The 12,500-nt window shown below is 42.7% G+C and overlaps 3 protein-coding genes across 4 annotated transcripts in view; all 3 read right to left on the bottom strand.

The window, feature by feature from the left end:
- The window catches only part of LOC133137989 (OTU domain-containing protein 7B-like), a 27,269-nt gene extending 26,050 nt beyond the window's left edge, over window positions 1-1,219 (bottom strand). The window contains exon 1 of the mRNA XM_061256431.1: window positions 1,025-1,219. The gene's annotated coding sequence lies outside the window, so the exon portion shown is untranslated. The remainder of the gene's footprint in view (window positions 1-1,024) is intronic.
- Window positions 1,220-3,895: 2,676 nt separating this feature from the next.
- Window positions 3,896-7,192, bottom strand: LOC133137014 (RNA-binding protein 8A). Of its 2 annotated transcripts, none has more exons than XM_061254979.1 (6): window positions 7,058-7,192; window positions 6,298-6,357; window positions 6,138-6,215; window positions 5,713-5,849; window positions 4,790-4,926; window positions 3,896-4,511 (listed from the first exon to the last, which is right to left on the bottom strand). In XM_061254979.1, exons 1-6 carry the CDS (start codon window positions 7,116-7,118, stop codon window positions 4,466-4,468), a joined length of 519 nt encoding a protein of 172 aa, XP_061110963.1. In that variant the 5' UTR covers window positions 7,119-7,192; the 3' UTR covers window positions 3,896-4,465. The 2 variants fall into 2 exon arrangements, with proteins under 2 accessions (XP_061110963.1, XP_061110962.1); XM_061254978.1 differs by having other exon boundaries at window positions 7,052-7,152.
- Window positions 7,193-7,543: 351 nt separating this feature from the next.
- Window positions 7,544-12,500, bottom strand: part of lix1l (limb and CNS expressed 1 like) — a 14,411-nt gene continuing 9,454 nt past the window's right edge. The window contains exon 6 of the mRNA XM_061255064.1: window positions 7,544-10,517. Coding sequence (XP_061111048.1) covers window positions 10,263-10,517 — 255 coding nt within the window. The 3' untranslated portion in view covers window positions 7,544-10,262. The remainder of the gene's footprint in view (window positions 10,518-12,500) is intronic.

Below are 12,500 nucleotides of genomic sequence, written 5' to 3' on the forward strand. Positions count from 1 at the left end.
CCAATCCATCACACCCACTCCCACTGCAACAATTTCACAGACACGAATGAATCTGGTGACTTCAACACCATCAGCCAAACGTTAGTAATTTACTCAGAACATCGCATGAATGACGAACTGACCAGCATCCTAGAATGATCACACACTGCACGTACAACTGGGACGTATTTTTATTCAAATAACGTTAACCAGCTAAGAACATCCCAGCCGGTCTGACTACTGCTGGATGGCCAAGTCAGCAGATTAGGGAACATCGCGAGCTAAGTAAGATGTTACACAATAATTAAATCGGTGGTTTCAAAACAGAAAAGTTGTTGGTTGGATAATGTCATATCTGTAGATTGTGAGAGACCCAGGCGAGAAATTAAAGTCACATAAACGCCATCGCTTTTTCTAGTAAGCCTGAACAATAAGTTCCCGACCAGCTACCCCGTTGCCCCTCATTTTAATAGAATGGCTTGTCAGCCGGGCTACTGGCAAACAACTTACTGAAAGTTAACTAGCTAGCAAGCTAACGCTAGCCAGGCTGACGAACGGGGTTTATATTGTTTGCTGTCAGTTGTCATTACTTGACCATCACATTTCTGTGTCTAGCACATACCAAGTCAGGAGAAAATACATATTTGTGTAAAAAGTTACAGGCACCTAACCAATGAATCAGTCCAATTTATATTTTCAATGAATGCAAAACAAAATATTTGTCGAAAGACCACGAAAGACTTAACTCGCTTATACAAAAAAACTGACCCATCGCTAAGTTGCAAGCTAACTAGGTTAACCAGCTAATCGAGTGCATTACAATCAGCTGTTTGCATCATCTAATTCTAAGCCAGCTAACAAACCCAGAACGGACAAATAGCGCTGCGTTCCACTGACATATCCAACCTACCCGCTTGGTTTACTTGGACACTGATGTGAAACACAACTAAGTTCTTTTGGGCAACTATTCTGGTGTTTGCTTGAGGCCACATTACCAAACTGAAACAACTCTAAAGATAATGTGGGCATAGACACCAATGCTTACCCTGAGCGGCCTCGGTGCCCGTTCTCTCCTTGATCGTTTTCCGGCAGTTTGTCTCTCAGTTGTAACGTCCACAATTGTGTGACCACGAGCTTCGGTCGCCGTTAATATACAGAAAACGTGACAGAAGGAGATTAATCCCAAAAATGAGCTTCTCATTTACTCATAACAACAACAATGTCAACCAGGCGCCGCTTAGACCCGCCCATCCGAAGCGATACAACCGTTCCTCGTTCGCCAATCAACGCAAAGACCAGACTGCCACTAGGGTGAGCCAATAGTCCTTACGCACAGGTGAAGTTTCCGCTTAAGGATTGGTAGCCTACTGAAAAGAAGTGTCCAATCCTAGAATCGTGTCTAGCTGGGGAACAGCGAATTGGTTGGGACAGGGTCGAGACAAAGTAAGCGAGATTTTTTTTTTTTTTTTTTTTCATCGGTTGCTCAACGTTCACAACTATCTTTGGCCTACACAGCATATGAGACAGCTCTAGACCAATGGCAGTGAAACAATATGGGTAAGCGTTGAATTTAAAGTCGACCTGACCTTCCCAAATAAAAAAAGTGTCCAATCAGAGTGGAAGAGTGATGACACTACTACAATTGGCTACAAACACACAATGACGTAATCGTGGATTCCAGAACCCGGTCGTTAGACCGTACACCTGAGTGACATTTTGAGTGAATACTTCTTGTTGAAGGATTATGTCATTATCAGGACATCGGACAGTGTGTCTGAGCAAGCTGTTTTGGTGAGCGTTAGTTTTTAGTCACCGCAATAGTCACAAAAACATGCTATATAAGCGGAATTTTTTTTTAAACAACTAGTTAAATACACCCTTTAAATTCAATCCGATCTACAATTTATCTGATTTCATTCTACTGTTTCTACTGTTCTCTAATTACCAGAGTAATCCGTAAAAGACACAAGCAGTTGATTAGGGACTTCATGACTGCCAGTGGGCAAATTACATAATGTAGGGTTTTAGATCCATTAAAGGGATTAACAAAGTGAACTACATGCAATTCTTCAGGGTGAGTTCGGTTAACAGAACAAGAGGGCACAAATGGAAATTGGCAAATGAGAACTTCCGCACAGACAGCAAGTATTTTTTCCACAGAGTGGTCACTGTGGAATAGCTTGCCAGGACATGTAGTGGAGGCAGAAACACTGGGGGTTTTTAAGACCAGCCTTACAGGCATACAGTGCTCGATACCATTTAGCTTTTAGGCAAACTAAGCAGTAGGTCCACTTTAGTGGTAGGAAAAGGTGGGCGGAGTAGGGCTGAATCGGCTGTTATGTTATATCACGGTTGGGGGCCCAAATTAAACCTGCTTCATGCTAGGGCTGACTGCTGCTCACCATCGGTCAGTCTTACCTCAGAAATGTACTTCACCATATGTATAAACATGTTCTTTAAGATATGATTATAGCAAACCATTCAACTATGATTTTGCATTAAAAGCAATTGCGGATTTAGATTGACTGGATTTTTTTTTTTTGAGAGGAAGAGCCAGAAACTAAGCTTTGACAAATGAAACCACAGGAAACACGTTTGACCAGACAGATCAAGCACACACAAAGTTAGACTCATTTTAAGAATGATTTACAATCTGCGAATGGCTGCGGTGGCTGCGAATGTTTCAAGGCTCTCCGGTCAAACCGTAACAGTTCCCAGTTCCCGATTTGTCTCGCAAATGTATTTACTTATGAGTGCCTCGAGAACGCTAGTATTTCCCTCAAAGTCCACTATTTTTCTTGTCACAGGTCTCGTATGCGTTACGCAAAAGCATCCATCTCAGATGGAAACTCAACAGTGGGCTGTGCTGGAAGAACCAAGACAACCTGCAAAAAAGCCACTGATGAAGTAGACCTACATCGTGTTTAAAACCTTACAAATAAACTCCCCATGATGGGAGCGCAAACGGACGACAACGCCCCTCACTGCTATCGTTTCAGTACTACAACTGACCAGAGGTGGAAAATCCAGGTTCAGAAAGTAAAAGTATTTTGTTACAAACACCTGGATTTCTGAATCGCCACAATTCCTCAGCCAAGAGGTGAGAACTACGGAGTGAAATCAGTCCATGGGTGGAAGAAACGCACGGCAGGACGTTTACTTCCGGACGCCTGTAATTTACACCTCTGAAGGGTAGTTATTTTAACGTCCGATTATGACAGGGCATGCATTTCGTTACTGGCAAATGAGAACCCTGTAAAAACCCGTTCTTTACCGGGCGGACATCACTCGTCACCGGAGTCATTGTCCAGGCTCCGTGTCGTCGTGAATGTTTGCTCCGGCACTTCGCTCGTCAAATGCGCATCGCCATGGCAACGCACGAGCAATCCGAACATACACCATATGGCAAAAGCATTACTCGTTTTTGCTTAAGAGCCCCTTATCGACCCTTTAAGGTGTAAGATCAGAAATGCGTGATCAGAACGCGTCAACAGAACATTCAAATGCTGATGCAACATCCACTACTGCGAACTGCAGTCTCTAGAACTCAGAATTCTGGAAAAAAAACATTCCAGAAAAACAGCTCTTCAAAGGGTTAAAGAATATGAACAGAAACAACCGCAATGGAGCCCCAGGGAAAGGTCAATGACCTTTCTCTTTCACATATGAAATTATTGGACGCACGGTCATAGAAATCAATACATGCCATTTTGTTCTGACAAGGTCATTTTGTTGCGATCCAGTCAATAACATTGCCATTTTCAGTGATCACCGCTTTATCATTAAACGTGACGTCACAATTCAAAACGATCATCCTGTGAAGAGAAACGACAACACCGTGGTTTCAAAGACCAGGGAAGCATATAATTTAAGGACATTTAATTTACCATGTCAAAGAGTTAAAGAAGCCATTACGTCTTACAAAAAAAAAGGTTTTAATAACTGAACAGCATTCAGCGGTATTACACAGAAACAGCCATTGTTAAACAGATGGATTTAAAAGGGGAGTAAACAAAACAAAATCCCTCAAACCTCATTGTGTTCCTCTTACAAACGCCAACATCAAAAAAAATAAAAAATCGTAGTCACTTTGGTCCTAAACAAACTATTGTAATGTTAATCAGCAAAAAGATGGCTTACAGCACACTCTGTTAGACCCAGGATGATGCATTGCGCTCTTCAGAGCATTTAGCAGACAGGATGAGGCATTTAACACAGCTTTGCTTGTAACACACTGTACATCTGCTTTAGAGATGAAACCAAAACAAACAAAAAAAATTATTTAACATGCTGCACATTGGTAAGATCTCAAAAAAAAAAAAAAAAAAAAAAAAAAAGAAGGTACTAAAACAACCCCAGATCACCATGAAAGTGGTGAACTCTTAATCGTCCAGTTAAAATACAAAATTGTTTGTGCTGCGCTCTCCGAATGGACGAGGAAGGTGTCAGTGACTGTTTCGGCCAATGGCAGGACAGATGGCGGTAATCAGCGCCGCCTCCTGTCTGGGCTTCTGCTTCGTCTCCGCCCACCCCTAATGAAGGAACAAAAAGACAAATGAAAAAATATGATGAATCTTAAAGACAACCTGCTTTAAAAAAAGGCAGCCAAATTTACAATGAAGCAGTACCGACTGCCCGTATAAGGACAATACCGTCCTGGAAGAGAAGGCACGAAGACATCCCAATTATCTTTATTTTGCAAATAGTAAATACACACATTTGCAAACACACACAAAAATGGTCTGCCCTGCACACACTGAAGTGTCGTGATTGGTCACTTGGGAACGAGGTCATAGGTCAGGTCACTCACCTCCTCTTGCTCTTTGGCGGGCCTCGGACGAAGCCCCAGTCCACGCTGATTGGCTGCCCCATCAAGTCCTGCCCGTTGAGCCCCTCCATGGCCGCCTGGGCCTCCTTGTAGGTCTCGTACTCCACCAGCGCGTATCCCTGAACACAAACAACGCATTCAGCAAGAAAACAGCCAGAAGCAGAGCAAACCAGACTGATCCAGAACAAATCGGCGCAAACCGGAGGGAACTGGCACGAACTACCGCAAACCAGCGAGAACCGGAGAAAACCAATGCGACCCAGATCAAACCGGAGTGAACTTCCAGTGCAGGCCAGAGGCAATGCGTTGTGGGATACCCGTGCCAGCAGTGTTCAGCTTTCACACACTGATATTTTTAGCTGGGAACTTTCAGCGCATTAGTTTACACAGCTGTGGTTTTGGACATACTAATACCACTTTGACATCCTTAAATAATATAATTTTCCATTTTAAAATTAAATAAATGAAGGCCAGGTGCCATATTTAAAAATGCATCTAATCCTACATCAGTCACATGGTACTGCATGAGGTGAAACTTATGTAGGAATCGATCGCATGCATTCTTAAATATGGCACAGCTCCTGGAGCATCTGTTAACACAGGCGTCATTATGTACGCAACCAACACCCCCAATGAGCTCACAAGATTTCCATTTTCATTTAAATATTAAAATTTTGAATGCAAATTACTTATCTGTACACATATCATAAGGAAATATTAAGTGTTTATAGACAAGTTTATACAGTTTAAAGCATTTTAATGATGAAAAAAAACATACCAACATACAAACTCCGCACAGAAAGGCCCAGGTGGAGCTCAAAGTTTTTGAGGCAACAGTGATACCCACTGCGCCACCGTGCCAGCCAATCAGTTGTGTTTTGTCATTCAGAGGGGTAAGCGCTGACCTTGAGGTAGCCAGTTCTCCGGTCCAGGTTCAGATGCAGGTTCTTGATATCGCCAAACTCGGCAAATTTGTCGTGGATGTCCTCTTCTGTGGCCTCCTCGTGCACCCCGGTCACAAAGAGGATCCAGCCCTCCACCGCTGCCATGGCAACAGAGAGTCAGAAACCTGGGCTAGGCTACGCTACAGGAATCCCTGCTACTTCAGTCTAGGGTCCCCTGGACTATTACATTCAGACAGTACTACATTATCAGGACTATTCTGACAGAAGATAGTCAAAAACTGTTCGGTGCATTGAACTACACACAAAACGTTCACCAAGACAGGGCCGGAATGGTAGAATTATATTTTCTCTTAGCCGTTGTTTCACTGTGAAGCGCATTTCCGTGACTACAAGGGCTTAAATTATCCGAAACGTCTGCCACTCACATCGCTGTGGCCCAGGCTCATCCCCGTCCTGTTCCACGGTATCGTAATCCTCACGCACTCTTGATCGGGCCGCATCGTCTGGGGAAAAGGGGAAGTCACTCCAGTCAGCTAACGTTAGCTAGTCAGTTAGGCACAGTTGGTCAGTGCGAACAAAACTTACCAGATCCAAATCCCCGTCCCTTTCTCCGCTTCGCCTTTTCCTTCAACTTGTGGATGCTCTCTGAAAGCAAACTTGGCGAAGTTAAAAAATGGGACGTTACAGAGTTAAACATAGTCAGCCACAAGCTAAGACTGGGGAAAACAGCTTAGTAAGGTTAGCTATCAAAGTAAGTTAAGTACTTAACACAAATATTATTGTTGATGAGCCGTAGTTAAGTTACGACACTGCTCTAAATAACTTTTACAGCATCAAACGGTTGGTTTGGCTAGTATATAAACTACTAACACAAATAGGTTAGGAAACGTTTTAATATGTAAACTAATTTTACTCGTGCCATTTCCAACGAGCACTTGGCAAACAACTGGGAAAATATCTAACGTTAGACTAACTCCATGGCTAGCAAACTACCGGTGACATCCGGACACTAAGCTAATGCTAGCTAGCATGTTAGAATTTAACGACTTTTGAGTAACTACATATTTAGTTTACCAGTAAATGCCACTAATAAACCCCACAGTATAACGTTCGTTACACCGAAAATCTTCTGTATAGTTAGCAAGTTGAGTTTCATTCATAGCAAGTGAGTTAAGATAGCAAGCCATTAGCCTAGGATAGGTTAGCATAGCTTTCATGTATAGGCCAAAGAACGTGCTTTACAAAGTCAAATTGAGCTGCTGTAAACGGCGCAGGACTATGCAAAGCGAATCAACTTAACCCCACCACCGTGATCAGTAACACCCATATTAAAGTTTACCATCACCATCCTCATCCATAGGAAAATCCTCGCCTCCCGCTTCATGTAGGTCCAGTACGTCCGCCATATTGTCCGCCTTGTGTGTTTGGTTTGCTCGTTCGCGTTGAAAAAATCCGAGGAATTGTGGGATATTGTATGATCTTCTTCTTCTTCTTCAATGGAATTTAATACATATGGCTGACATCGCGCTTTACTGCCACGCACAGGTCCGGAGGGGTATGGGACCCCAATGACTGGCCCTGTCACCCAATCAGGCTTTTTAGTAGTCGTAGATAAGAATATTTAAAAATCTTACAATTTCTCCACAACAATATTTGTATTTACTATCATGCTGTGCTTCTTCCATTCCTATTTTCAAAGGAAAGATGTATGGCATTTTGGGAGAACCTTGATGGAAAGGTTTGTTATGGAAAGTCAGGCATAAATAAAAGCACACTTGACTTTTGAACAACAGCCATGTGCCACATAGCCAACAGTAACCACAACTCCACAAACATTTTCATGGTTTTATTTGCATTAAAAAAAAATTGAAATACAAACTTATGTTGAGTAAAAAAAGTAATACTTAAAAATTGGTCATAAAAATACAAATAACAAGAAACAAACAAAAAAACATTCTGTGGTATGATTTTTCATAAAAATGCATTTTACTCAATTAAGCATGCGTAGTTAGTTTATAAATCATTATTTTGGGATAAAAGAGACTGATGACAATCAGTGTCTATACGAACACTTACGGTTTGCGGCTTATAAAAACATACTGCAACATCTGAAAAACGGATTTTGAATCATAAAAAGAGGATTTCATACAAAACTCAATATATGCAGCTCACTTTGAAGTGCTAAAAAAACTGCACATCAAAAAAATCTTGTGTCGGACCAGGAGACTGTATCACAACACAGGATTACCGAGTTAGCTGGGGAACGGCACAGAGTAAAACCCGGAAACCTCCCAAATGAGGAACAAAAAAGTGAAAAGAACTGTTCTGGGTTTCACTCGGTAATCCCGCTGTGTGACACAGGCCTCAGAGGAATTCATTAAAAAGCTACTGGAGGGTTTTGAAATAATGGGGGGGAAAAAAAAATCATTAAGTACATAGGAAGTACATTGTCATAGTTATACATTTAACATAACATCGTAATAATAATGATAGCAATTACAAAATCATACATGTGTGTAAAAAAAAGAGCCTGAGGTTTTACTCTCCCAGGCTAAAACTACACTACGGATTGCACTTTGTCAATATGGCTTTTTGTATCACACGGTACAGAGACAGTGGAATGACATCCATCCGCTCATTGTCTTTGTATCACATGGAACAGAAACAATAGGATGACATCCATCCGCTCATTGTCTTTGTATCACATGGTACACAGACAACAGGACGACATCTATCTGTTCATTCATTGTCTGGTCTCATGAAGCAGGGTTGATAATGACGGTTGTAAATGCATCCGCTTCCATCCTTATCCAAACCCTTAAACACTTAATAATTAATGACATAATTAATTTCATAGTCCAACTGTTAGTTTTGTTGATGCATCATCAATTTTGTTGATGCATCATCAAAGTCAAATAATAGAGAGAGAGAGAGAGAGAGAGAGAGAGAGACAATATAGTCAAAATAAAAACGGTTTTGAATGTGACATTGGTTATCTGTTGACCAAATCATTCTCGGAAAATAAAATCCTAGAAACCAGTCACGTTCCCTCATGAAGAAAGAAGTACATTCCAGCATACTGCCCATTTGAACACGAGACCCAAAATATGAGGAATTTATCTGAATACAATCTATGTATAATGCACATAACTACAAAATATATGGATTGCCACTGTTACATATACAATGTTATGTATATATTGTAGACATAATACTAAATTATGTATTAAAAGTACATACATTGTATACTGTAAACTTACATATGTTCTGTATATTGCAATGGTACAGCTCTGCAATAAACACCGCCTATTCCTACAGATATAAAAAGGCAATAACTGAAGCATTTTCCTAAAATGAGTGTATCATACCAGCTATGACATATTTCATATATAGTTCAATACATATGCATGATATACCCCTTGACTTTTGGATTGTACATTTTATACACAAAATTTTTTCAAAGCGATCATACTTGATTGGTTAAAATCATCTTACAAAAAGCTGCAATTTCCTGCTTCGGATGGAGTTTGTTTTTACTTCGCCTTGTTTTGATTTGTTTGGGGCCTAAAGGCTCAGTGAATACAGTACATGGGGAAGGCGGGGGGGGCAGGGGGGGATCTGTCTTTGTGCTTTTTCCAGTTGTGTGCCAGTTTCAGGCCACATTTGGAAAATACGTCAATTGTTTTTCGGCGGGTTTGAGGGAAACAATTTTCTGAATGGATTTCATTAGACTTGCGGCTGGCAGTTACTGTGGGGTGGGGGTGGGGCAGGCAGTCAGATCTGGTGGAGGGTCCTGCTGTTCTTGTTTTATGAAAGGCATTACGCTGCTGCACTAATTGCATCCAAAAGAACACAGCACTTCCTGTACCCTGTGAGGGAGCGGGGGTGTGGCCAGTCACTGTGACGTCCACCTGAGTTTGGTTCGGTAAAGTCTGGATCCCTTTAGATCTAAGGCAGGTATTTCTTCTGAGGCACAACACAGCATTTGAGAGATACAGCATTTGAAATAAGCCTTCCCGTCAGGTCATTTTCCGCAAAGGCGGAAACCTCCAAAGAGCCCAAAAACACATACAGTAAATTGATCTTTCAGATCATTTTTTTTTTCTTTTTTTTTTTTAAAGAACAAAATAAAAATGTTTAAAAAAATTTTTTAGATTCACAAGTTTTCAGACCCTACCGTACCCTGTGACAGTTGTTTTAAGTGTGGCCTGTGGTGTTCTCTGCGATGGCCATTTTGAGTGTGGCCTGTGGTGTTCTCTGCGATGGCCATTTTGAGTGTGGCCTGTAGTGCTCTCTGCGACGGCCATTTTAAGTGTGGCCTGTGGTGTTCTCTGCGACGGCCATTTTAAGTGTGGCCTGTGGTGTTCTCTGCGACGGCCATTTTGAGTGTGGCCCCGGGTGTTCTCTGCGACGGCCATGTCAAGTGTGGCCCAGGGTGTTTTCCGGATCTGCTCAATGGCCTCAGCGCTGTCCTGTACAAATCATAAATGTAGCGGAGCCTATGTGTGAGGCTCCTCCCACCCTCCCTTTGCTCCGCCCCCAGTCTGGGCCTAGCAACTGGTGGGCAGGGTGGCGGCGTTCGCGTTGCCTAGCTGCCCCACTGCCAGCATCAGGATGTCCTTCTTCTCCTTGTGGAAGCGCAGCTCCCGCCCCGCCAACCTGGCCTGCTCCAGCTCCCGCTCGATCGCCCCCAGCTCCCGCGAGATGGTGCCAGCCACGCCCTGCTCCCGGTTCACCCAATCAGCCGCCATCTGGGTGCGCATGTCATCATCCAGCGCCCGGTGCGAGTAGTGAGCCAGGACTTCCTGTTACCAGGAACGAACAAACCAAAAAAAAAAAAGGAAATGAACAAAACAATCAGATTGAAATTCAAAAAACACAATTCAGCTCTAGTCAATGCCTTGAACCAGCTAACTGCGTTGTGGAACAGGCCCTAGCAATGTTAAACAACTGCCCCAAAACTGAAAAAAATCTCCAAAACGAGGCTAAATGTTTTCTGCTCTGGAAAAAAACCCAAGTGATGACCTACTGTCCTCCTTGCTTATTTATTTTGTTCTTATTTCTCTGGTGCCGTTTATAGTTTAAACTTTGGAATGTTTAATGACCTCATAAACATTTGCGAAATGAGAAATGCTTCTTGGATTGAAAGTAGCAAAAGGCCAAAAAAGGAAACACTGTCCTCTCCTTAGATATACAATTCATGTGAATGATCGGGTCCTGAGCTCGACTGGGGCCTTAAACGCCTGACCAAAATTGTCAAGTCATTAAGTCCAAACTAAACAGTCGGTCATGCATGTCGACAGACAGACTAAGGCCCTCACTTGTCACGCCATTGAAGAGAGAAAGGCGTTGGGCTCGAGGCCTTTCAGATGACACTGCGTCGAATCCTATGCCTATGTTCCAGGGGTCGCCTCATTGTGTACGCTTGCATCACAATCCGCAGGCAAACGCTAACACGCCTCATGTGGGAAAAATATTCCAATACATTAACAGAGTCCGGCTGCAACATCGTGTTACGCGCAATAATTCTTCTTGGTTAGGAAACCAGACCAGACCAGGCCAGAGTTACGGCACCCTGGCACTTCTGATGCAGTTGTTATCCAGCAGCACAGTAAAAACAGCTCATGCATTCAACACTCTCAAAAGAGATGTGTTAAAAACAATGTGATTTTAACACATTGCCATGTCTGGTGAAGGTCAACACACTGTATGTTACTTTCCACGCAGGCATTGTATAGGTTTCAATAGCATATACAACAACCCAGTAAATTTGTTCATTAGATTCCATCAATGGACTTAAAGCTGGAATATTAGCTTTCCCACTGACTGGCCATGGAAAAATGTTTGAGGGTGGGCGTTTAGACTTTAGAGGAACAATGATCATAGTTTATTTTCCGATTTGAAATGCAGCCAACGTTCCCGTGATTCATGAATCCAGACCTCTGCTATTTCCTGGATCGGCAGCATCTGTCCCCCAAAATGGCCGCTCACTGGGCTTGGGGTAGTTCTGGAGGCCTGCAAGGAGCGGCCCACCTAGAAATCAACATCGTCCTCAAGTAACCTGTTACTGTGGTTACCTGTGTGCAAACAATCTTTTCACAGTCAAAGGGCAGTTCCCTTTTAGCCTGTGCTTATCCAATTTAAAGTAATAAAAAACAAAAAAAAAAAAAATTTTCTTAAAGTGCCTCAGAGAGGTGACCTCAGATCAGTTGCCTCTTGCCTGGATCCCATCCATAAGCATTAGCAGCTAAAAGGACAATCTGATCAGCACTCCAGCAAGAGAGCTGGTCTAGTATCAGCTTCCCCCTGATTATACACCCAGTGGCCACTTTATTAGCTACTTATTCTACATATGGATCTTCTGCTGCTGTAGCCTATCCACCTCAAGGCCCAACGTGTTGTGTGTTAAACACTTCTGCATATCACTGTTGTAACGCGTGGTTATTTCAGTTACTGTCAGATTGAAGCAGTCTGGCCCTTCTCCTCTGACCTCTCTCCTGACGAGCTGGTTGGTGCCTTGCATGGCAGCCGTTGGTGTGTGAGTGTGTGTATGAATGGGTGAATGAGAAGCATCAATTGTACAGCACTTTGGATAAAGGCGCTATATAAATGCCAGCCATTAACCATTTAGGTAGATCACATTTCTTCCCCATCCTGATGCTTGGTCTGAACCTCTTGACCATTTCTGCATGCTTTTATGCACCGAGTTGCTGCCACAGGATTGCCGTTATAAGATATGTGTCTTTACGAGCTGGCTAACAGCAGGGCCTGTGGAGGTGGATGGACTT

This window comes from Conger conger, chromosome 9 (assembly GCF_963514075.1).
Source record: "Conger conger chromosome 9, fConCon1.1, whole genome shotgun sequence".
NCBI lineage: Eukaryota > Metazoa > Chordata > Actinopteri > Anguilliformes > Congridae > Conger > Conger conger.

What these genes read in the sequence shown, in the direction of transcription:
- LOC133137014 (XM_061254978.1), bottom strand. Translation starts at nt 7,118, where the DNA reads ATGGCGGACGTACTGGACCTACATGAAGCGGGAGGCGAGGATTTTCCT. An exon ending in TATGGATGAGGATGGTGATG is followed by an intron (nt 6,358 to 7,051) that starts GTAAACTTTAAT and finishes GTTTGCTTTCAG; the next exon opens with AGAGCATCCACAAGTTGAAG. An exon ending in TGAGCCTGGGCCACAGCGAT is followed by an intron (nt 5,850 to 6,137) that starts GTGAGTGGCAGA and finishes TTGCCATGGCAG; the next exon opens with CGGTGGAGGGCTGGATCCTC.